Source organism: Mastomys coucha, unplaced genomic scaffold (assembly GCF_008632895.1).
Source record: "Mastomys coucha isolate ucsf_1 unplaced genomic scaffold, UCSF_Mcou_1 pScaffold11, whole genome shotgun sequence".
Classification (NCBI taxonomy): domain Eukaryota; kingdom Metazoa; phylum Chordata; class Mammalia; order Rodentia; family Muridae; genus Mastomys; species Mastomys coucha.
The window spans coordinates 5,798,595-5,824,101 of record NW_022196893.1 but is presented as its reverse complement, the minus strand read 5'-3'; the positions used below and the strand labels follow the sequence as shown (position 1 = coordinate 5,824,101).

Below are 25,507 nucleotides of genomic sequence, written 5' to 3'. Positions count from 1 at the left end.
CTCTTACACATGAAACTGCCTGGGTCTGGTGTCTGCAGACGCTTTCTGCCGCGACTCAAAACCCATCAGATATACTCAGAAATTGGCACAATTCTCACCTTGGTTCCCTCACCTGTGGAGTTAGGGCTTTTATGGTTGGAAAGACTAAATGGAAGCCTTTAGAGTTGCCTCTGCCAAAGAAAATAGTGAATCAAAACCAGTATTGCATTCCTGGAAGAAGTGCAGAAATTCCCGCCACTATCAAGGACTTGAAAGATGCAGGGGTGGTGGTTCCCACCACATCTCCCTTTAACTCTCTTATCTGGCCAGTGCACTAGACAGATGGTCATGGAGAATGACAGTTGACTGTGCAAAACTAAAGCAGGTAGTAACTCTGATTGCAGCTGCTGTACCAGGTGTAGTTTCATTACTTGAACTAATTAACACATCTCCTGGCACCTGGTATGCAGCCATTGATCTGTCAAATGCCTTCTTCTCAGTACCTGTCCATAAGGACCACCAGATGCAATTTGCTTTCAGTTGGCAAGGCCAGCAGTATACCTTTACAGTTTTGTCTCAAGGATATAGTAAGTCTCCTGCCCTGTGTCATAACTTAGTTAGAAGGGATCTTGATTGCTTGTCTCTTCCACAGAATATCACATTGATGCACTCTATTGATGATATTATGCTGATTGGACCAAGTGAGCAGGAAGTAGCAACCACTTTGGACTCCTTAGTAATGAAAAGGAAAATAAAAAATTCAGCACGAACTTGCCCGCATAAGCCCGGGATTGAAAGAGTTAAATTTGAGACCAGTGTTAGAGAGGACTACTGAAAACCACAGGGGCCAAGCCTGTGAATAGAGATCAAAGTAAGCTGTTAGGAGGGCTGCCAGGTCAGGGAGAAGCTGTTAGCAGAGCCCAGGTCAGGGAAGCATAAAACATAGAGATAGGGCAAAATGTAAGGTTGTGTCAGGAGCCCAGGCTCCTGGGACTCGCCTGGGCCGACATTGAGTGATGGACCATGAGCCATCTGGTTTTCTTAGGTATTAGCTAAGGGTCAATTAGAAACCTTGAATAAGCACTCCTTTTTCACTTCCCATTTTAGGAATTCTCAACTCTGATCTGCACGAACTACATTTAAAATAACCAATCATGTATAGCCACCTGGATTCCTTTGTTCCCTCAAACCTTTTTCCTATATAAAGCCCCTAACTTCTGAACCTCAGGTCGATTCCTGGTCTCCTGTGTGAGATTGGGGTTCGAACCGGAGCTCCCGAAATAAAATTGCCTCATGTTTTTTTACATCAAGATGGCCTGTCGTGTTCTTTGGGTGCATGTCTCCCAGGACTTGAGTAGGAACTCCCTACGGGGTCTTTCAGTAACACATGTGTGTACCAGAGGATGGGAAATAAATCCAACCAAAATTCAAGGACCATCTACCTCAGTGAAATTCTTAGGAGTCCAGTGGTGTGGGGCATGCAGAGATACTCCTTCAAAGGTGAAAGATAAGTTATCAAACCTGGCTCCTTCCACCACCATAAAGAAGCACAGTGTTTAGTGGGTCTATTTGGATTCTGGAGACAGCACATTCCTCACTTGGGTTTGTTACTCAGGGCCATTTACCAAGTGACTCGGAAAGCTGCTAGCTTTGTGTGGGCCCTGGAACAGGAAAAGGCTCTTCAACAGGTCCAGGCTGCTGTGCAGGCTGCTCTACCACTTAGACCGTATGACCCAACACACTGGATGGCACTTGAGCTGTTTGGAGCCTCTGCCAGACTCCTGTAGGTAAATCACAGAAAAGACCTTTGGGATTTTGGAGCAAAGCTCTACCATCATCTGTAGATAACTATTTTCCCTTTGAAAAACAGCTCTTGGCCTGCTATTGGGCCTCAGGGGAAACTGAACGCTTGATAATAAGACAGCAAATTCTCTTGTAGACTGAACTGCCCATCTTGAGTTGGGTGTTATCAGATCCTCCAAGTCATAAAGTAGTGTGGGTTCCTTCCGCTCTGCTTGGGAGTGATTAGGAATATGAAAGCATTCCCCACAGGCTGGGAGCAGAAGCTGGCCACCTGCAGTGGGGAACACTGACAATGCAGCTCAGAAAATCAAAAGAACTGAAACTCAGCCTGCTTCTGCCAGAACTCCGTTTGAAGTTTTGTTGTATATACAGACTGTTGTGCTTCTATGCCTGCTATCACGTCTATGCTAAAAAACTAGATTGTTTTGGTTTCTATTCTGCCTTTTGCTATATATACCCAGTTTTCCCAAGTAAAGATACACCTTGATAAAGCTTACTTGGTGTCTTCTCTTTGTGTCTCTCCCACCCGCTTATCTCAACAGGTTCTCAATAAATCTCCAGTCCGAGATCACCCACGAAGTGTGGGCCCGCTGGCTGGACCCCCACAAAGTAGGACGTGCACAGCAGCAGTCCATCATCAAATGGAAGTGGCATATATGTGATTGGGCCCAAGCAAGTCCTGAAGACACAAACAAGTTACATGATGAAGTTGGTCAAATGCCTGTTGTTTCTAATCCTGTTACAATGCCATTTGCTGCCAAGAATGTGCCTATAGCCTCATGGGTTGTTCCCTAAGATCCCCTGACTGATGAAGAGAATACTAGGACATGGTTTACTGACAGCTCTGCACGATATGCAGGCACCACCCAGAAGTGGACAGCTGCAGCAATAAAACCCCTTCCCTGGACAACCCTGAAAGATACAGGTGAACAGAAATATTCACAATGGACAGATCTTTGGGCTATACACATAGTATTGCAGTTTGTTTGGAAGAAGAAATGGCCAGATGTATGATTGTTCATTGACTCATGGGCTGTATGGATTGGCTGGATGGTCAGGGGTTTGGAAAGATCACAATTGGAAAATTGATGAGAAAGACATCTGGGGAAGAAGTCTGTGGATAGATCTCTCCAAATGGTCAAAGGATGTAACCCCCCTGCCTGAGGGCTGATTCTTCAGATCCCACCTGCCCCTGATAACCACATCCCTCTGCCCACCTCCTGTTAATTGCCACACCTCTCTCCAAGTTCCAATTATGCTGGAAGTCCCGCCTCCTGAATCTGAAGAAGACGTTGCTGATTGGGCCAGGTTGCTGACCAACTTGTGGGAGGGGTTTTGCCCTATTTTATTCTACGTGTTGGCTTGTAACGAGAGAATTGAATGAAAAGATGGCTGATTAAACACATCTGTGTTATGGCTAATTTTTATGGATCTTCCATGTGGATTCAGGAGATACAAAATGGCTTACAGGTTCTTGAGCTCATCTCCAGAAAACCCATCAGTACATGTGGCTGCAGGACAGCTACAAAAGGATGTGAAGATATTTGTGTCCCATGTAAATGACTCACCAAAAGGTGGCTTCAGCTGAGAAGGAGCTCAATAATAAAGTGGATAACATGACCTGATCTGTGGACAGTCAGTCTCTTTCCCCAGCTTTTCCTGTCATTGCTCAACGGGCACATGAACAAAGTGGCCATCGTGGCCAAGATGGAGGTTATTCTTGGGGTCAACAAAATGGATTTCCACTCACCAAGGCTGACCTAGCTACAGTTGCTGCTGAATGCCAGGTCTGCCAACAGCAGGGACCAACACTGAGCCCCAGATATGGCACTGTTCCTTGAGGTGACCAGCCAGCAACCTGGTGGCAGGTTGACTACATTGGACCACTTCCTCTGTGGAAAGGACAAGTTTTCTTCTTACTGGAGTAGATACTTATTCTGGTTATGGATTTAATTTTCCTGTACATAATCCTTCTGCCAAAACCACCATCCGTGGACTTACAGAATGCCTATCCACCATCATGCTATTCCACAGTATTGCTTCATCCCAGCGAACTCATTTCATAACCAGAGAAGTGTGACAGTGGGCCCATGATCATGGAATCCACTAGTCTTACGGTGTTCCCCATGAGTTCCGTGACTCTACTGACTAATACAGAGGTTCAGTCCATTATCATCAAGGTGGGATCATGGCAGCATTCAGACAGATGTGGCATTAGAGGAGCTTAGAGTTCCACCTCTTAACCCGAAGGCTGCTAGGAGAAGACTGACTTCCAGGGAGCCAGTAAGAGGGTCTCAAAGCCCACATCCACAGCGACAGGCCTACTGCAGCAAGGCCACACCTCCTAATTGTGCCACTCCCTGGGCCAAGCATGTACAAACCAGCATAAACAGGAACACACAACTGAAGAAAATTCAAAGCAGCTTTTTAACCTTCAAATTTTGAGTCTCATGTGTTGAAACCCTGAGAGCCCAATGTCCCTAGTGTCTCAGCTGTACTGCCACAGGGCTGTTAACTAAGACAAAATGAGGCCATTAAAGCAGATCTTACCCAACTGGAATGATCTCCAAAAAGAGGAGATCAGGGCATGGAGGTGTGCAGAGATAACCACCTGACGACTGGGGTGGGTGGGGGAAGATGCCACCTGCTGGCCAAGGAGAGGAACTAGCTCTGCCCACAAGGCTCTCAGGCTCTTGCCTCCAACCCTCTATAAACCAGTCTGGCCTTGAACTTGAGGTCCTTCAGTGCTGGGATCACAGGTGGGTTCTCCAAGCCCTGCTCTCCACACCCTCTATTAAAGGATTTACGTGGAAAAGCAGAACCATCAATAAGGTTCTGTACTAAGTAGGAAGAGCTAAGGGGGAAAAGTCAGGCAAAATGCAGGAGATGAGGTCAACACACAAAGCTGGTGATGTTTTTATAGACTACCAATGAAGAGCAAGAGGAAGTGAAGGGAACAGTTCTTTTTACAATAGCCTAAAGTAGAAGCAGAAGCAGACAACTAGGAATAAGTTTAAACAAATTGCCACAAGCCTGGGTCATTAAAAGCTGTGAAAGAAATGAAGGCAGGCCTAAATAAATGGAAGGGTACTTGAGGCATAAAAGTAGTAAGGGTGGGACTTGACAGGTGTCCTCTTTAGGTATCACAGCAGGAACTGAAGTACGCCCCGAGGACTTCAGGAACCTTGCTGAAGCCACACAGGGAAGCAGGGACTGCCTTCATTCAGACCCAGCAGCTCCATGCAGCCATGGCTGACATCTTCCTGAAACACATGTGCCGCCTGGACATTGACTCTATGCCCATCACGCCCGCAACACTGGCATCATTTGTACCATTGGCCCTGCTTCCGGATCTGGAAATGCTGAAGGAGATGATTAAGTCTGGAATGAATGTGGCTCAGCTGAATTTCTCTCATGGAACCCACGAGTACCATACAGAGACCATCAAGAATGTCCCTCTCCACTCTCCACCACCTCCTTGGAAGGTCGTATGCGGAAGGTACAGGTGGCCCCGGGAGGTGCTCCGTTAAGTCGCCCAGCAGTCACGGACTGCGCTCCTGCAGATGCGCCCTTCGCTCGCTCTCGCTAGCTCGCTCGCCCTCTTGCGGGCCGCAGAGTCGGGCACGGGGGCGGAGCAGCTCCTGGACAGTGGCCTTTTCTCCCAGGGGAACCTGCTGAGGGCGGCCCCGCGCTCCTTCTTGTCCCTCCCACCGCGGCCCGGGCTTGGCAGCCTCTTGGCGCGGGGTCCTGGGCGCGGCCCGGGCGACTCTCGGCCGCTCCCACCCCGGCGAGTTCAAAAGGACGCGCTTTGCCCAGCCCTGCCCACTCGTGGGACTGGAAAGATAGACTTCCCTACGAGATAGTCTGCCCTCAGCAAAGATGAACAGTCTACCGGCCACATCTTCTCCGGAAGAACTGATGACCACGCGGGTTTTTCAGGCCCCTGAGACCCTGTCCCCACAAGCTGAAGAGGCCAGCAACAGAGCTCACTGCAGTTGTTATCACCACCGTGTTCCTTACCCTGCTCTCAGTATGACCTTGATCTTCTTTTATCTGTACTAGAACAAAGGCAGCTACATCACCTATGAGCCTGCAGAAGGGGAGCCCAGCGCCATCCTCCAGATGGAGACTGACTCAGCCAAGGGCAGAGAGAAGAAAGAGTACTTCATCTAATGATCCCCAGGCTGCCTCTGTAGTTAGGGAACGTTTGCTCTAAAGCCAGTGAGTGGCACTGAGTGATACAGGTACATGCACTCACCTCCCAGGACATGGCCTCCAATACTGGCATCACCAACTCCTGGGTCCAGAGACACAGAGAAAGCTGCTAATGACGCTGGGCCTTGGTAAGGACAGTGTTCGCAACCGACCAACAAAGTGGGGCCATGCCCGAGTTGGAAGTGAGGTCACAGGCTGGTCCACTTGTCCCCTCCCTAGTTGACTAGCAATAGCCCCAGTGTAGCTATCCAGCCTTCCAGGACTCTGGACACCACAGGAAGAGGTCAGGCCAAGGAGATAATTCTGAGAATGTTACTGCTTTTGTTTGATCTGAGCCCCACTGTTCCCCCATCAGCCTCAAACTTACACTGTTTTTATCCAAATTAAATTTATTATGAAAGACAAAAAAATAAAGCAAAAAAAAAAAAAAAAGGCAGAACGTTTTGCATCTGATCCCATTCTCTATCCTCCCTTTTTGGTGGCTCTGGATACAAGGGACCTGAGATCCGGACTGGACTCATCAAGGGCAGCGGCACTGCAGAGGTGGAGCTGAAGAAGAGAGTCACTCTGGATATCACCCTGGACAATGCTTACATGGAGAAGTGTGACTAGAACATCCTGTGGCTGGACTGTAAGAACATCTGCAAGGTGGTGGAGGTGGGCAGCAAGAACTACATGGACGATGGGCTCATCTCACTGCAGATGAAAGAGAAAGGTGCGGACTTCCTGGTGACAGAAGTGGAGAATGGCGGCTCCTTGGGCAGCAAGAAGGGTGTGAACCTGCCTGGCACTGCTGTGGACCTCCCCGCCGTGTCAGAAAAGGACATCCAGGACCTGAAGTTTGGGGTGGAACAGGATGTGGACATGGTGTTTGCATCTTTCATCCACAAGGCAGCCAGCGTGCATGAAGTTAGGAAGGTCCTGGGAGAGAAGGGCAAAAACATCAAAACATCAAACAGCAAAATCGAGAACCATGAAGGTGTTGGCAGGTTTGATGAGATCTTGGAGGCCAGTGATAGGATCATGGTGGCTCATAGTGACCTGGGCATTGAGATTCCTGTAGAGAAGGTCTTTCTGACTCAGAAGATGATGATTGGACGATGTAACCGGGCTGGGAAGCCATTCATCTGTGCCACACAGATGCTGGAGAGCATGATCAAGAAGCCACGCCCCACCTGTGCAGTGATGTGGTCAATGCAGTCCTGGACGGAGCAGACTGCATCATGCTGTCTGGAGAAACAGCCAAGGAGGACTACCCTCTGGAGGCTGTTCGCTTGCAGCACCTGATTGCCCCAGAGGCAGAGGCTGCCATCTACCACTTGCGGCTATTCAAGGAACTCCGCTGCCTGGTGCCCATTACCAGTGACCCCACAGAAGGTACCGCCATGGCCTCCTTCAGGCGCTGCCTCCTTCAAGTGCCATTATCGTGCTCACCAAGTCTGGCAGGAGTGCTCACCAAGTGGCCAGGTACCGCCCTTGGGCTCCTATCATTGCTGTGACGCACAATCCCCAGACTGCTCGCCAGGCCCATCAGAACCGTGGCATCTTCCCTGTGCTGTGTAAGGATGCTGAATGCCTGGGCTGAGGACGTTGACCTTCATGTAAACATGGCCATGATGTTGGCAAGGCCCGAGGCTTCTTCAAGAAGGGAGATGTAGTCATTGTGCTGACCGGGTGGCGCCCTGGCTCTGGCTTCATCAACACCATGCATGTATGTGTAGTGCCTCTGCCTTGATGGCCCTCTGGAGCCCCTCTTCTAGCCCCTGTCCCTTCTCCTCCCCTACCCTATCCATTAGGCCAACAACGCTTGTAGTGCTCACTCTGGGCCATAGTGTGGCACTGATGGGCTGGGACACCAGGGAAAATTAATGGCTCTGAAACATGCAATAGAGCCCAGCTATTTTTCAGCGCCCTACTTGAGCCAGAGGTGAAGGTGGAATGCAGGATTGGAAACCCGCTGACTTTACCACAGAGGGGCAGCATCGTCTCTGTGAACTTTGCTCCAGTAGAAAGTTGTCCAGAGAATTTTCAGCCCTAGACTGGAGTCCAAAGACAGCAAGAGTAGAGGCTGAGGGGGTGGGGCAGTGTAATGCAAACATAGAAGGGACAGGAGCGAGCAGAGTCCAGAAGCCCACACTCATGTACAAGCTGGGGTGATTTTTAACAGTTATGCCATGTCTGTCTGTGTCGAGAACAACAGTGTTTGCACAGCTGGTTCTGGGACAGCTGGGTACCATCAGAATGGAGTGATCCTTACCTCACACACCACACCAAAAAAAAAAAATAATAATAATAAAATAAAATAATTAAAGCCAACCCAAATAGATCCACAGTGTCGTCTCACGAGCTAAGCAGTAACTCAGTGACACATTTGTCAGCTTTTAGGAGGACAGTGGCTTAGTTTTCAGTTTTTGTGCTTGTTTGTTTCAGATGATGCCCTTCAAAGAAAGCCACTTAGAACCAGCCCAAACCTGTCCTCACTCATCCAAACCATAAACTTGCTGGTTGTAATGCTAACTTCTGCCTCTAGGGGCGCCCCTCTGTGCACTTGAATTTGGAATTGAGGCTTGCTCCCTTCTAGCCTGACATAGAGCTCAGCCTCCAAAGTGTAAGTTTCTCCATTACCATCCTGATTTGTTTAGCTTTTGGACTCTCATTTTCTCTTTCCTGGCATCCCTGAGCCATTTCTTTGGGGCAAACCCACTGCGTTCAGTTACAAATCTACAGTTGTTACAACACAGGAGAATTCCTTGGACTTAGATTTGGTGATGGTGTCTTACACCAGAATACAAGCAATAACAGAGATCCCAGACTTAAGAATAAAAACCTTAAGTCGGTTGTGGTTGTGCTGACCTGCAGTCCCAGCATTGGGGACAGGCAAGCAGGAAGAACATGAGTGTGAGCCCAGCCTGTGGTGGAGAATTGGCATTTACTGTACAAACCGGGGGTCACATGATCATAATCCCTGTGCCCAGGGAAAAAGCCTAGAGTGTCTGTGCTGACTCTAAGCCCACCTTTCCATCTCTCCACAGGAAATGTCACCATCCCTCCACAGGCAATGTCACCATCCCTCCACAGGCAATGTCACCATCCCTCCACAGGCAATGTCACACCTATTATGCAGATACTCTTCACCCCTCCCCCAACTCCTGACAATCTTCCCTATATCTTTACAAATTCATCTGTTCTGGATACTTTATATAAACAGAGCCAAGCAGTTCACACCTTCTGCACCTGCCCTCTTTCACATATTCTAGGGTGCATCCCAAGTTCTGACCATTCAGCACCCTGTTCCTTTTTATAACAGAACCATGTCCCATTGTAGCATGATTTTATTGAATCAGCTTTCCAAGGGGGCATCTCTTGGCCAGGCGATTGACAGGCCCAACTGAGTGAACTCTCTTCAAGGGCAGAAGGCAGGACATTGATACAAAATGTTCTAATCTCTGGAGCACCCAGATTGTCCTGTCTCTTCCCAAGGCAAGGGGTATTATGTTCTTTCTACTAAGCCTTAAGTAGAGACAAACCAGATGTTTACCAGAAAATGGAGGTGGGGACTTCAAAGGAAAGTTCCAGAAAGGAGCTGCACCTTGCACTGAACCATCTCCAAAGCTGGTAAAGAACAGAACGTCTGAGACTGTGCAGAGGTTACAGCGCTGCAGGTTCAGAGTTATTGTAATTTATCTCAGGATTTCATAACCATGCTGAATGGCCATTCCTTGTTACTTCTGATGTAACATCCCATGACTAACAGAATCTTTAGGAACGCATTAATAAAACCCTAGCTTCCTCCAACCAGAGACCCATGAGTCATCAGATTCCACCTGGAGCCTATAGCAGAGGTGTCCTGAATTCACTGTAACCCCTTTACCTGATGTTTTCACTAGTGTGGTTGAAAATACTTCAATTGAGGACTTTCGTAGTTATTTTAAAAACTTCATCATATTGATACACGGAACTCATTGGATGGTGACGTTGGGAGGGATTGTCACTTGAATCTTTCTTTGACACGCTGTTTGTTTGCTGAGGTAGTCTGTGTATTGCTCTTTGCTTCACACACACTTCTTCATGCATGAGCCAATGCCTAGCGCAGCATGTGAAGGAATTACAGAGACAACTTTTCTTTTTTGCTCTGTTCCTCCTACCATTGTGCTGGCAGTGTTGGAGGCAAATGTGGTTTGCTTCCATGATAGATCATAGGGTAACAGAGAAGGGGTTTTTAATGGTGCTACGGTAGAGGCCCAGGAGTGTAAGTAGCATTCCCTGCTTAAGTGGATGCCCTGAACTTCACTTACTCTGTGGTCCATTTTGAGACTCAGTTGTCCTCTGAACATACCTCTTCTTTTGCTGTGGTGTCATCTCAGGATGATTTCCAGCTCAGCTCTCTATCTCTGCCCAGTGCCCCATAAATTGCTGAAACACATCAGACACTGCTTAGTAACTTCCATTCCAGTTATGAGTTAGTTCTTGACTCAGAACTCTCATTTTGTGGATGCAGAAACCCTGTTGGTGGCTTGCTCACCAGAGCCAGTCTCCAGGTATTTGTCAGTTTTTTTCCTGCTTATAGGAAGGAAGTCCCTAGGCTCTGAGCTACTGCAACTCATACCTTCTATTTAAAAACAGGAAAAAGCCAGGTAGGAGTAGCAGAAGCAGCTGGAGCTTCAGCAAGCCTTTCATAGCTGTGTGTTTGAAGCAGCCTGGTCTACTGAGCAAGTTCTAGGACAGACAAACCTACACAGAGAAACTCTGTTTGGAAAAAGAAAGAAAGAAAGAAAGAAAGAAAGAAAGAAAGAAAGAAAGAAAGAAAGAAAGAAAGAAAGAAGGAAGGAAAACAAAAACCAGGAAAGGGCTGAGCTGATTGCTCCTTTCCCTTACTTTCTGAATGGCAAGCTCCAATCAAGCCCCTCCCCCTCTGTCCTCTTAGTCCTCTGTACCATGGTCCCTCCCCAGCTGAGTGGTCCTCCCTCCCCAACTGCTATAAATCTGGCTGGCCAGGTCACCCACAAACCTTACTAACTCTTAAAGAATAAACATGTTGGCCTGGAGACAGTAAGTCCTGAAACCCCTCCCCTTTCAGGATGCCAGCTGGGAGGAGCTGAGGGAAAGTACAGGACTTACTGCAGTCCACATCTGAGAGACCTTGCCACTGTGCCTGCAGCCTGGTCAGAGAGGAAGTAAGGACTGGTGTCAGGAGGGAGCTGCTAGGGGGCAAAGGGAAGAGCCCTCAGGATGGGGCTGTGGGTGTGAGTGTGGGATGAGGAAGGAAAAGCTGGGTGGGTGGTGGATAAGAGAAGTAGACAGACATCTATTCCTTGAGGAAAGCTGTGTGGAGGGTTGGAGGGAGGGAAGACTGGATGCCTGAGCCATGTGAGAGCCCAGGGATGTGACTGGGGGTCGATTAACTGACTCCTACTTCTAAGGTTTTATCTGCGCACTCCTTCTGCGAGGATGAAGTTTTCACGATGCAAAGTCCCGTGTGCTCATCATTCTTGTGGCCCTAGTGTGTGCAGAAAGAGGTAAGATGGAAAATGAGAGAGGGGCAGAAGGGTACAATGGAGATGGAAAAGGGCTTCAGGGTTGTGATTACACCTGTGCTTCTGTTGTGTGCCCAGTGACTGAGGTGTGCTCTGGTCAGTGGATTGGGGATTGGCCTGTGGTGTGTGAACCCTCCTGTGCTGGGGTGCATTACTTGGTCTGTAATCTTGCCAGAGCCTGCCTTGCAACCATCACCACATGCCAGAAGGACTCTTGGCTCTCACTACCTCTGCCACAAACCATGGCCTCCAGAGCAGCCTGTCCTTGACTCTACCCTGCTGCCCTGGCCTCCCAGTCAGGACACTGGCCTGTGTGCACACAAACAGACAGAGGCTTTTCCTGACCAGGCTGCCAAGTATAGGGGTTTGGAATCCTTAACTCTTTGTTGGGAGCAACCTTGTCTGAACATTAACTGTCCTGTCAGCCAGAAGTGCTTACCGACACAAACCCTTGGCCTCTGTGGGAAAGTACTAGCACAGATGAGAACCAATAGTTATAAATCTTGCTGCTAGGTATCTAGCAACCCATTTTGTTACAGAATACCTGTTATAGATCTTGTGGTCACGTGCCTAGCAATGAGAACTAACAGCTGCCTCTGTGAGAAAGTACTAGCCCAGCTGGGAACAAATAGCTATGGATCTTGCAGACAGGTGCCTATCAACCTATTCTGTTCTGTTCCCCCTGATGAACCTAGCCAATATCCTGGTCTTGAGAACACCCACACTCCCAGGAGACAAAGCAACCCTACTCTCTCCCCTCTAACCCTATCTGGCTTTTATGAGTATTTAACCTGTGTGGGAGAAGTAAAAATTTGTCAGCTTGATCGGACTTCTTGACTTATTGTGCGTTCTTTGTGGCAGAAGTTGTTGTGGGTAAGTTGTCTGTGGCCTATATAAATGGGTGAGAGTGACTTGGAAGAAAAGGTCAGGTCTGGGCACTTGTTGTGGACCATGGCTCCCTTCTCTCCAAGTAGAGCTGTTCTGGGGTTGGAGTGGGAATCCTGCAAAGTGGGGGTTGTTGGGGTGCAGGGATGTGCTGGGATGTGGATCATCAAGCTGGACTGCCCATTGGCATGCATGGTGTTCATTATCCCCGTCTGTTGCCAGTGTAGTCATGTAATACTTCTGCCCATACTTCATGTCTAGGGTCTCACTGGCTCAATGCTGGACCAGGAGAGCTGGAAGCATCTAGTGAGCCTTTGCACATAATGAAGGAATTTGGAGCTAGGCTAAAGGGATGACTTAGGAGTGTTGATAGAAAGGAGACCTTAGGACATATCAGATCCTCCACAGTTTCATTTTATAGACATCTTCCAGGTAGACAAGGCAGAGGCAGTCCCGCCTTGCTATCCAGTTTCCTGGTCCTGCCCACAGCCTGCCTGTGTCCTGGAGTAGGTCTCCTAGATATAACTGCCTGGGGAACTGCAAGAGTCTGAGAGGCCGCTTGCCCTTTCTGCTGTGCCACTGTGGGATCTTACACTGTGCTGTGTTATTGTTGTTGTTGTTGTTGTTGTTGTTGTGTGTGTTTGTGTGTTTCTATAAATGTGGCTGCTTAGGTATTGTACTGGCTAGTTTTGTGTGTCAACTTGACACAGGCTGGAGTTATCACAGAAGGGAGCTTCAGTTGGGGAAGTGCCTCCATGAGGTCCAGCTGTGGGGCATTTTCTCAATTAGTGATCAAGGGGGTAGGGCCCCTTGTGGGTGGTGCCATCCCTGGGCTGGAAGTCTTGGGTTCTATAAGAGAGCAGGCTGAGCAAGCCAGGAGAAGCAGGCCAGTAAAGAACATCCCTCCATGGCCTCTGCATCAGCTCCTGCTTCCTGACCTGCTTGAGTTCCAGTCCTGACTTCCTTTGGTGATGAACAGCCATGTGGAAGTAAGCCAAATAAACCCTTTCCTCCCCAACTTGCTTCTTCGTCATGATGTTGTGCAGGAATAGAAACCCTGACTAAGACAGGTATGAATAATGTAATATAATACATGTAAAGATAAGAAGACTATCTTATGTACCATTCCTTGGGCACAGTCTACTTTTTTAGGCAAATGAGTTTTGGTTCCCTTGAATGGAATTCCACATGGTTGTAAACCATGCTGTGTGTCAGGGAACTAAACCCTGGGCTTCTGTAAGAGCAACAACTGCTTTTAACTGCTGAGCCATGTCTCCAGTATTAATCACCTTGGTTTTTGAGAGAAAATCTTCCACTGAGACAAAAGATTTGCCAAGAATGCTCAGGGTAGAATTGAGGAAGGTAGCAGAGATTTCCAATGACCTGCTAATCCCTTTTCACGCTATAAAGATCACATCCAGTACTCCAATCTCCTAGACCTCCCAATTTCCCACTGCCTGCCCCTCCAGCATAGAGATCATAACCAGCACTTCCATGTTTGGCTGGCACTTTACATGGTTGCTGGGGAAAGAATTTGGTACCTAGACTTCCATGTGGCAAGCACTTCACTGACTGAGCTGTTTCCCCAGCACATTGCATGTAAAGGCACGTGTGTACACGTGTGTAGATGTACATGCACTGGGGAGGTACAAGAGTATGGGACCCAGAAGTTGATTTGTATGTTCTGTGACAACTATTTTATTTACGGAGGAAGGACCTCACATTCAACACCAAGCTTGCAGGTTGAGCTAGTGTAGCCTGGGAGCTTACCTCGGGCATCTCCATCTTTGTGTCCTGAGGACAGGCATACAAGTAGGCCACCATGCCTGCCCATGCTTTGATGTACTCTAGTGATGGGAACTGGGTCTCATGCTTGTGCACACAAGCCCTTTATCCACCAAGTCTCCACATTGGATGCTTCCCCCACTTCACCCCTCTAGCCTCATGTGACCCCTCCATAGCCTACTAGCTTTCCTCTGAAATGGCTCACCCACCTGGGGTGAACCAGACAAAGGTCTTTTGTCTGCTACATTGCTATCTCTCAGAGTTCTAGCTTGGAGTCAACACCCATGGTAGATACAAAAAAGCCCCTGGCAGGCAGATTCCTGCCAACTGCAAGTGTTAATGTCCCCACAAGATCTCATTGCCCAGAGACTTACTTTCATTTTGTGAAATATATATACATATATATATAATATATGTAATATATTATACTGTAATATGTAATATATGTAATATGTAATATATGTAAATATTATATATATATATGTTATATATATATTATCTTCAGGCTTGGTCAATTATTTCTCTCGCAACCTTGATCCCCCATTTTTTTTCAGGTTCCTGCTTCCCTTCCAGGAAAATCCAGTTCACGTGGCCATGGGCAGCTATAGGTTCAGGTTAATAGGACTACATACCCTCTCTTCTCTTCTGCAGATATAAAGAACAGAGCTTAGATCAGCAAACGCTGTGCCACCACCTGTCCCAACTCCAACCATTTCTTCGAGTGGACATTGAGCAATATTCAGGCCAGGATCACCAGAAGATGCTGTTCAGGGGATCACTGCAACAGAGCTCCTGAGAGTTGGGAGGGGTTCAGGGCCTTACCAGGGAGGCTCCTGTTGCCAATGGGTCTGGGCCTCTTCTGCACCCTGTTGTGAGGACCATTGTCCTCAGACACCCTCTCCCACCATACACACCCTTCTAGTACCTCCTGTCTTCCACCTCACATCCCACCTTCATCCATCCCAGGACTTGCAAGGTGATGCCCTGTCCTGGGGTAGAAGGGAAGACACCACACCCTTTGCTTAGGACTCAGCAGCCTGCTCCTCCCTGACATCCTGGCCTAGGAATAAAACCCTTCTGCTCCTCATGGAGACAGACAAGGAGTATTTCCAATGCAGGCCATAGGCTTCTTCAAGAAAGCCCTTGACTCTTGGCACACTGTCAAGTGCTGTGAGTGGCAGATGGACCTGATGAAGCCACAGGTGCAGCCATACTCTATCCTGCTCCACCTGGGTCCCCTGTTCATACACTGGAACTGCAGCATCTCACTCCTCAGAGACGGTAAACTCTTGCTTCCCCACACCCTGGCTCCTGCTACTTCACTGCCTCTTTGCCCCAGAGACCCTTCCCTCTTCCAGCTTTCAGTACAGCCTTCTCTGGCTAGAGCAGCCATGATCTGTATGGAACCATCCAGTGAGACAACAGACAGTTACACTCAACATAGAGCTGTCCCTGAAGCCTGAGGCCCAGCAGAGGGTGAGCATGCAATTCAAAGTCAGATCTGGAGTCCTAGGAGGGCTCACTGGCCACTGTATGAGGAAGGGGAGGGGACAGAGTCTGCAGTGCCACAAGGACTGGAGAGAATGCCTAGGTGGTGTAAAATCACAAATGGTTGAAGCTTCACCGCAGGAAGTGAGGCCTGGTGGACATGACTGGTTACCTGGCCTTGGAAGAGTCCCTGAGTAAGGGCAAAGGTAAGGATCACAGAGAGGGTCTAGGAGACTGATTGGCAGCTTAAGGCTGGATAGGCTGAGTGGGCTCCACTGGGCATGAAGAGGTTGTCCAAGAAAAGAAGGAGGGTGCTGGGAGGCCCTTGGTATGGGACAGACAAATTAGTGTAGTCTTGCTGGGATCACATGACTAGACAGCAACAACTTAAGAAGATGTATTTGGCTTCGGTTTTAGCCTGTCATGGTAGGGAAGGCATGGTAGAGTCCAGCTCCCTCCAGTGGAAGGGTATGGAGAGGTTGCTGATGTCAGGGTGGATTAGAAAGCTGAGAGGGGACCTGGGACCAGGGACCAGGTGGTACCTTCAAGCCCCACCCCAAACTTCCTAAAACTTTCACAGCCTCCCAAAATATTCCCACCAGATGGTGAATAAGGGTTAAAACCTGACCCCACAGGGGACATTTCTGATTCAATCCCTACAGCAAGTGAACCTATGGGTGGGTGGGGTATCTCATTCCCAGATCCTTCTATCTGCCCACTCTGGTCCACACACACCTACCTGCCTCCCTGACCCTGTTCTCCAGGTACCTGTACCACACACTCAGTTTAGGTGGCTGGGGGTGAGGGTGGGGGTATGTTACAGCCTCCACCCAGGATTCTGCAGTTTTTTCCTAACCAGTGATGTATGTCCCATAACCTTTCTGTGACCTGGCATCTCTATTCCCAGGGTACCCGAAGAACACAAGACCTTCTCTGCAATTATGGATTGTTCACACTGAGTGGAGCTCCACTCCACACAGTGGCCAGACAGTACTGTTATATCCCCTGTTTAGTGACCCAGGGTGGTGTGTGAGAGCTCTGGGTGTCTCTGAGTACAAGGCCTGGCATATCCGCATTGGCTTATGCCAAGGAAGAGGACCATCTTGCCATAATAGAATGGGCTGGATGGCCCCTTGGAGCCAAATTCTCTGAAAAGGATTGCATGTAGGTGCCACCTGGGTTCTTTGCTGGTGAGATGGACAAGGCCTTTCCCAGCCTAGATGTGCTTGGCCTGGGTACTAAGGTGCCAGCCAATCAAGAGTCATCAAAGTCAAACTGAGACGGATGCTTTGGAGTTCTTTGTCTCACATCTATGATGACTAAGGATGTGGACACATGAGTGGGGAAAGAGAGAAAAACTTTACCAAGACAAGAGCAAGTAAGTCTCCCACCATGGAGAGGAGCTACGGAAGACACTGTGAGGAGCCTTGTGTTGGGGATTTTTAAAAATATGTGTTATAGCTAGAACTAGGCAAAGGCTAGGATAATTGTCTTGAGATGAATTAATCTTCCAGACATATGCTAGGCCAAGCCAATGCCTCTCCAGCCCAGCCAGGATATAATGACACACTTTTTGCCCAACTGGGAATAATCACACTGTACACCTCTCCCTGTCCATGTCTGACTTGATTCCTTAGCTGCTCACTTTGACTCCTGTGCTCACCACATCCACCTTAACAGGCGCTGACAAACACAGAATTTGCAGGTTAATCCTGGTCCCAGACTTTGGCTTTTGTTACTGGTCATTGATAAATTATTCTCCCTTTGTTCCCATGTTTACATGACCAGATTATAGTTTTATAATATGTCTTTAACCTTTACTGCCTGTAGACAGCTGTCTGCTGTTTCACTGGGCGAGTTGGCCCCTGTCATTCACATTTTAACTTGCAAACCACGATGCCAGTTACCCATATACATGTCTAAATCCCAGAGATGTCTTGGGAACATAAATTTATTTGACCCCTACTCAAAATGGAAGTCTTATTCCAAATTCAGGAGAGCTCTTAGTGCCACTTCAAGGATATTGGGAAAAATTTGACATTGGGTTAGAACAAGGAAGCAGGCTCAAGATCTTGATCATTTTGATAAGTCCCTGAATACCACTGGACTCTGCTTATTGTCTTGTTTGTTACTTGACTATCTTAGTTTATGCTTGTTTGATCCTTACATACTTTATTTATGCCTTAGGACCGGCCACATTCTTTGTATGTACCTAGAATGATATAAAAGTAGATTGGAGAAAATAAACTGGCATCAGCCTCAGAACTGGCTGGAGTCCTGTCATAATGTTGTCTAATTGTCTTTTTCTTTTCAATCCTCACCCCCTCCCTTGAATTCAACCAAAGCATGAGAATGTTTCCTTTCTTTCTTTCTTTTTTTTTTTTTTAAATTTCCATTCAACAAAATCTTTATAACATTTTAACCGGGGATTCAGCTATTATTGAAATTTGTAATTCTAAACTTAAATTTGGGCAAATGGCTAGAGTGCAGAGTAATGCCATCACAGCCCACTGGGAATACAGACTGAAAAGTTAAAGGCCGCCCCTCAGATGGAGGACCAGGTACACGGTCGACTCTTTCTGGATGTTGTAATCAGAGAGGGTGCAGCCATCTTCCAGCTGCTTGCCTGCAAAGATGAGACATTGTTGGTCAGGTGGGATGCCCTCTTTATCCTGGATCTTGACCTTCACACTCTTGATGGTGTCACTGGGCTCCACTTCCAGGGTGATGGTCTTGCTGGACAGAGTCTTCAGTGAAGATTTGCATTTTGAACTGTTAATGAATGTGATGAAAGCAAAAACCTTCCAGCAAGTGGAAACACCATCATGTAAGGACCATTGACATGGACAAAGCCTCTCATAACTGAGAAAGTTTCCTAGTAACAGCGAATGAGAAAATTTAATTATACCATCAGTAATGACATAAAATGCCAGGCTACATAGGTAATCATTACTAGGCCATAACATTGTACCTAGGCCTGATCAGGTTGGTTTATTTACTGTGGCAGGGTAACTTGCCTAGCATTCACGTCTTAACTTGTCAATCAGGATATCAGTTAACCATATGCATGTCTCTCTCTGCCAAGCAGGATGTCAGTCACTCAGGGAGGTCTTAAAAACTTAAACGTTATTTGACCTGTATTCAAAATGGCTTCAGTTTGGTTCCTTCTTATGATAGTACATATGGTATTAATGCACTATTTTTACCACTCATCCTTGTGAAACTATCACCCATTTCTCTTCCAACCAGTATTCCTTCCCTGAACACCTTTCTTTCTGCTTTTAATTTCAGGCCCATCCACAAATTCCTTTCTTCATCAAGACCTAGGGTCTGGTTTTACACCAGCGGAAGATCCTGAAAGGGGGAGTGGGGGTTTGCAGACATTGAAAAAATAGCCTAGAAGAATTGGACAGTGCTCAGCTAGACCCCACTATGACGAGAACTATTTTACTATGCCTTAAGCTCTAACCTCTAACCTCCAACCTCTGTCCTAATTCTACCTCACATTGGGACTCAAGAAGTCCTAGGGTTACAACTTACTGATTTATTAAATCTCCTTCCACTGTGTGTGTGTGTGTGTGTGTGTGTGTGTGTAGACTTTAGAATAGGCAGCAGAAATAATAATAAGGATGAGGAATGAATAAAATTCTGATGATCCTGGTTTTAATACCAGTGCTGGGCTAAGACTTCTAGAGTCTGGCCCAGACCATTTTATTTTAACCATATTTATTTAAGCACAGCACACATTAGGGAAGTATTCAGATAACCATCACCTCAGCCCCATGAGTATAGTAAAGCTTAAGACATGTTTACATTGAAGATCTTTACATATAGCTTCATCCATAAGATGGTTTCTTATTGACTTAGAAACAATGCACAAGATAAAGGCCTAGGAAGAACAACTGGACTGAGGTAAATGTAATGCCTGTGTGTGTCAGGGTTGGCCTGGTTCAAGGATTAGATACTCACTTAGGCTGTTGTAAAATACAAATGATATCTCTCACAAGCTTGAATTTTATAACCTAGAAGCCATGGTTAAGGTTTCAAAGGGAACTGGTATGGGATAAGGAAAACATAAATTCTTGGAGATGCAGGCCAAGCCTTGGCTCATCAGACAGCAGAAGATCACCAGGTAGTGATCTACATGGACTACATCCAGTCCTGGCATTTCAGGAGAGGTAAGACAAAAGCCCCTGCAGGAAATGGTTTCCACCTCTGGACTAAAAGAATCTGACAGGGCAGCCCCTACCCACCATTGATTGCTCATCTCCTGGGCTTCCCCACCACAAGCAAGTGCTCTTTGGAAGTGCCCTGGGCTGATGTGTGGCTTGATGGAGCTTCTACACATGCATGAGCCCTGGATTCTATCTCCACCAATGTGGGTAGGAAAGGGGAGGAAGGCAGCTGAGGAGAAGGTTACATAAAGAAGGCACAGTGCAACCAGTGCTCCCAAGGCAGAGAAGAGGGGTCTAAGCCTGCCAAACCACAAGCCTCTGCAGATAAAGCACAGTGCTCTTTATCCTTCAGGGTGGAGAATCTTAGAATTTAAAATGAGGGCATTTAATAATGTATAATGTGTAACCTTTACTTAAAAGGGGGCATGGAAAACCTCTGCCACAAGCCAAAAAAGGTGGAGTAGCTAGATCCAGGAATTTGGTTAACTCAGAGCCTCAGGGCTCTGGTTCCCAATACCTGCCCCTCCTGAATGATCCACAATGAGGGCAGAACTAGGAATGAAGGTCTACTGATTTATGAGACTCTCCACCCTGTCGACTGGTAGATGAAGATTACATTCCTAGAATGAATATGTTTTCCTCCCTAACTGAATACTTTGGGCTGTGTCCCTCTAAAATTTTCCACTGTTTTTATGTTCTGTTTCCTTGGTAACCCTCTCCCCGCCCCCAGCTTGTGATTTTTCCCTTAAATACCCCTCATTTCTTGTGTTCAGGGATCGAACTCCTCTGGCCGACAAGGTCACGAGATCGACCCCGGTACTGGCCTATCCCCAATTAACTTCATGTGATTGCAGCAAGTTCGGTCTCTCGTGAGTCATTGGGTGGTTGCATCGTCCCGAGACTTGAGTAAGGATCTCCCCAGTTCTGGGAATCTTTCAATCCCCCTCTCTCTTCCTCCAGCATCAGCCCTGAGGGAAGCCCGCCCGAACCAAGAGGTCTCCACTCTGAGCTAGTGGGATAGCTAGTGTAGCCTACTGAAAGAGCAGAGATGTGACCTGGCAGGCAGGACTCGGTGAACTCAGTCTAGCAAAAGAAAAACAGAGATCTAGCCTGAGAGAACAAAGAGTTTATTGAACCCAACAGGGGACATTATGACATACGTGGCAACCCTGCAGGACCCCAGATGCTTATGTGGGGATGTTAATGGCATAATACCTTGGAAATTTGCCACTTCCAGGTGCTGACCACATGCCTCCAAGGTCAAGAGCAATAAGCCACAACAAAATGGTATTTCAGGAAGTCCAGATCTGAAATCCCTAGAGAGCATTGGAGCATCTACCCAGAAGGGGCTATAAAGTTGAAACACGGTGTTCCACACACTACTCCCACCTCAGAGCCTCTATAACTTATAAGTCATCACTAGAGGGTTCCAGAAAAGAGTGCTTACACATGAGGATAAAAGGACAAGGGTGGGGTCGTTGGAAGGACCATCACAGCAAGGTCTGCAGGAGGACTGAGCCCAGGCTGAACAGAAGCACCCCTGCCATGGTCCAGGTGCTGCCTCCAGTGGGAACGGCTGCATTGCAGAGGTCTGTCTTGCAACAAGTCGTATTCACCTTGAGGGTAGTTCCCAGGATCTCGACATTTTCCAGATTAGAAGGGCAAAAGGGAAGGCACTGACTGTTCTTTACTTTGATTCTGTGAGAGTCTGCAAGACATCAGGGGGTGACTCACTTCTTATACAGGAACAACATAGATTCCCAAAGTCTAGGCCACATGCCACCAGGTCTTGTCTCTAAGGCATGTTGAAGCCTCACATGGTATCTTAGATCCGTAATCCCAGAAGTTGGAAGACTGAGGCAGGAGAATTTTTATGAGTTCAATCCCAAACCGGGGATTGAACATGGGGGCTTCTCAACTATCCTGGGGCTAGAGTGAAACCCCATCTCAAATAACAAATGAATCAAAAATCAAAACAGTGTCTAGTAAGGAGACTTGGTGGGTAAAGTGTTTGTGTGCTGCAGAAGCATGAACCCCCAGTTCCCATCACTAGAGCCCATCAAAAGATGGGCAGGCATGGTGTCCTAATTTTATCTCTGTACTCAGGACACAAAGGTGGTCATCCCAGAGGTAAGCTCCTAGGCTAGACCAGCTCAATCTGCAAGCTTGGGGTTCAGTGTGAAATCTTTTCTCAGTAAATAAAATAGTTGTCACTGACGATTCCCATCATCTTCTGGGTCCCATACACTTGGACTGCCCCAGTCGTGTGAATGCACACATGTGTACACACATGCCTCACACTCAATGTACTGGGGAAGCAGCTCAGTCAGTGAAGTGCTTGCCACATGGAAACCTGAGGAACCAAGTTCAATCCTCAACTACCATGTAAAGAGCCAGCCAAGCATGGAAGGGCTGGATATGATGTCTGTGCTGGGGATGGGAATCCGGAGGTCCTCGGAACTCTCTGTTGCCTCTGTCTTCTCCACCCACAGCACCCTTGGCAAATCATAGATCCCAGTGAAACATCTTGTCTCAAGAAACAAGGTTGTTGGGACTGGAGACATGAATCAGCAGTAAACATTACTTGTTACTTTTACAGAAACGCAGGTTTGGTTTCCAGACACATAGCATCTTAAATGGCAGTTTCAGGAGAACCAAACTCATTTGGGTAAAAAAGTAGACAGTGCCTAAGGAATTGTACTGAAGGATGTCCTCTGAGTTTTACATACATTACATTACAAACATTCATACATATGCCCCCACATTCATACACACACACACACACACACATACACAAGGACACAGCACAGTGTAAGATCCCACATTGGCACAGCAGAAAGGGCAAGCACCCTCTCAGACTCTTGCAGTTCCCCAGGCAGTTGTATCTAGGAGACCTACTCCAGGAGACAGGCAGGCTGTGGGCAGGACCAGGAAACTGGATAGCAGGGCGGGGCTGCCTCTGCCTTGTCTACCTGGAGGATATGCCTGAAACTGGCACTGTGGAGGATCTGATAAGTCCTAAGGTCTCTTTCTAACAACATTCCTAATTCATTACTTTAGCCTAAGCTCCAGATTGCTTCACTATGTGCAGAGACTCACTAGATGCTTCCAGCTCTCCTGGTCCAGCAGTGAGCCAGTGAGACCCTAGACATGAAGTATGGACAGAAGCCTCACATGAATACACTGGCAACAGAGGGGTATGGTGAACTCGATTCATGCCAATGGGCAGCCCTGGACTATGATCCATATCCCAGCACATCCCTGGACCCCAACAGTCCCCACTTTGGGGGAGTCCTACTCCAAGCCCAGGAAAGCTCTACTTGGAGGGAGGGGAACCATGGTCCAAAACAAGTGCCCGGACCTGATCTTTTCTCCCAAGTCACCCTCACCCATCTTTATATAGGCCACAGGGAACTTACCCACAACAGCTTCTGCCACCTGAGTAACACAGAATCCATCAGAGTAGGTGCAGGTAGTTGATGGGCAGGAAGTCTCATATGGGACCCCCAGGCAACTGTAGCACTTCAGCCCCTGAGCTGAGAAAGAAGCCAATACATGAGGGCTAGGACATGTCCTTCCTAGCCCAGACCCCTCCTCTCCAAGATCTTTACTTCCACACAGCTTCTGGCTGCTAGGACAGAGCAAGGACATTACTGCCCAGTCACCTCCACCATTGTCAAAAGTAAACCAAGAGCCACCTTCACTTAAATATACCTAGTGCTGCTGTCTCAGCTAGCCAGCCTCACAGTAGAGGCCTGAACTCCAAGAGGTATTTGAGAGACAGTCACCATATTGGGAAGACATAGAAAGATATTCCATGTCTGCTGAAGCGGTGAGTATGTATGGTAGTAGTTCCTGAGGCCACCAGACAGGAAGCACTGTTCTGACCTGTCCCACCCTACACCTGAAGAGCTGGACCCTGGGTAATGGAGCATGACAAAGCACTGAACTTCCCAGAGTTCAGCTGAAAGCTGAGGTGTACCACAAAGCTTCCCACAGTACAGCTGTAACTAGAAGTATAGCGTGTCTGAGAGCTCAGAACCTCTTAGAGTAGGGAAGCTCGAGCATTGGGACCTCATGTGGCATGGGCTGGGCATAAGAAAAAGTCAAATGCCAAGAGTTAAGGATTCCAAAGCACTTGATTTCCAAGCTGGGGAGGAAAAGAACCCTCTACCAGTTTGTGTGCACACAGGCCAGTGTCCTGACTGGGAAGCCAGGACAGCAAGGTAGAGTCAAGGACAGGCTGCTCTGGAGGCCAGGGTTTGTGGCAGAGGTAGTGATGTCCAAGAGTCCTTCTAGTTTGTGGTGATGGTTGCAAGGCAGGCACTGGCAGGTTTACAGACCCAGTAAAGCACCCCAGAAGAGGAGGGTTCCCCAGAAAGCCAATCCCTAATCCTCTAACCCCAGCACACCCAGGGGTACCAGGCACACAACGGAAGCACAGGTGTACCCACAACCCTGAGCCCCTTTTCCATCTCCATTTTACCTTCCTGCCCCTCTCTCATTTTCCATCTCACCTCTTTCTGCACATATTAGGGCCACAAGAATGATGAGGACAGAAGACTTCATAGTGTGAGAACTGTTCATCCTTGGAGGAGTGCACAGATAAAACCTTAGAAGTGGGAGTCAGTTAATCGACCCCCAGTCACATCCCTGGGCTCTCACACAACTCAGGCATCCAATCTTCCCTCCCTCCAACCCTCCACACAGCTTTCCTCAAGGAATAGATGTCTGCCTACTTCTCTTATCCACCCCCACCCAGCTTTTCCTTCCTCATCCCACACTCACACCCACAGCCCCATCCTGAGGGCTCTTCCCTTTGCCCCCTAGCAGCTCCCTCCTGACACCAGTCCTTACTTCTTCTCTGACCAGGCTGCAGGCACAGTGGCAAGGTCTCTCAGATGTGGACTGCAGTAAGTACTGTACTTTCCCTCAGCTCCTCCCAGCTGGCATCATGAAAGGGGAGGAGTTTCAGGACTTACTGTCTCCAGGACAACACATTTATTGTTTAAGAGTTAGCAAGATTTATTGCTAACCTGTTCAAGTTAGAGTTATAGCAGTTGGGAAGGGAGGACCACTCAGTTGGGGAGGGACCATGGTGCAGGAGGACTGAAATGGCAGCTGGGCAGGAGCCATGGTTGGCTTGCACTTGAAATTCAGAAAGCAAGGGAAGGAGGCAACTTGTTTGGAGCTTCCTAGTTTTTAGTTTTTGTTTTATTTCATAGTGGAATAGGAAAGAGCATGCAAGAAATAATTGACTCTGTAATTCTCTCACATGCTGCGCTAGGCATCGGCTCATGCATGAAGATATGTATGTAAAGCAACGAGCAGTAGACAGAAAACCTCTGCAAACAAACATAGGGCATCAATGACAAATCCAAGTCACAATCCCTCCCAATGTCACCATCAAATGGCTTTTTTTTTTTTTTTTATAGAGGATGGGTGAGGTCACATACAGGAACATCCATAATTTGTGAGCAGTTAAGTCACCACCAAGCCTCACCCCATCATAAAGGCACTTACACAGAGTCCCTCTTTCAGGTACTCCTGTCTTCTCTATATTCTAGCTTCTTCTGAAACCACTTGTCCTTGGAGGAGAAAAAGGAGGGAGTCAGGGCTGGAGCCGCAGGTCTCAGTCCTCCC

General features: G+C 47.7%; 1 protein-coding gene and 3 pseudogenes across 1 annotated transcript; 3 read left to right on the top strand and 1 right to left on the bottom strand.

The window, feature by feature from the left end:
- The window catches only part of LOC116073978, a 57,395-nt pseudogene extending 39,420 nt beyond the window's left edge, over positions 1-17,975 (top strand).
- Positions 3,463-7,732, top strand: LOC116081038 (annotated as a pseudogene).
- On the top strand, positions 5,662-6,548 carry LOC116074016 (annotated as a pseudogene).
- Positions 17,976-21,319: 3,344 nt separating the features above from the next.
- LOC116073965 (lymphocyte antigen 6A-2/6E-1-like) lies at positions 21,320-24,451 on the bottom strand. Its single transcript, XM_031346363.1, has 3 exons — positions 24,382-24,451; positions 23,284-23,400; positions 21,320-21,572 (listed from the first exon to the last, which is right to left on the bottom strand). Exons 1-3 carry the CDS (start codon positions 24,449-24,451, stop codon positions 21,355-21,357), a joined length of 405 nt encoding a protein of 134 aa, XP_031202223.1. The 3' UTR covers positions 21,320-21,354.
- Positions 24,452-25,507: the final 1,056 nt, after the last annotated feature.

Coding starts and splice junctions, on each gene's coding strand:
- LOC116073965 (XM_031346363.1), bottom strand. CDS start 24,451: ATGAACAGTTCTCACACTATGAAGTCTTCTGTCCTCATCATTCTTGTG. Junction 23,401..24,381: donor CCTAATATGTGCAGAAAGAG/GTGAGATGGAAA, acceptor CTTCTTTCTCAG/CTCAGGGGCTGAAGTGCTAC. Junction 21,573..23,283: donor GGTGGCAGAAGCTGTTGTGG/GTAAGTTCCCTG, acceptor GATGTCTTGCAG/ACTCTCACAGAATCAAAGTA.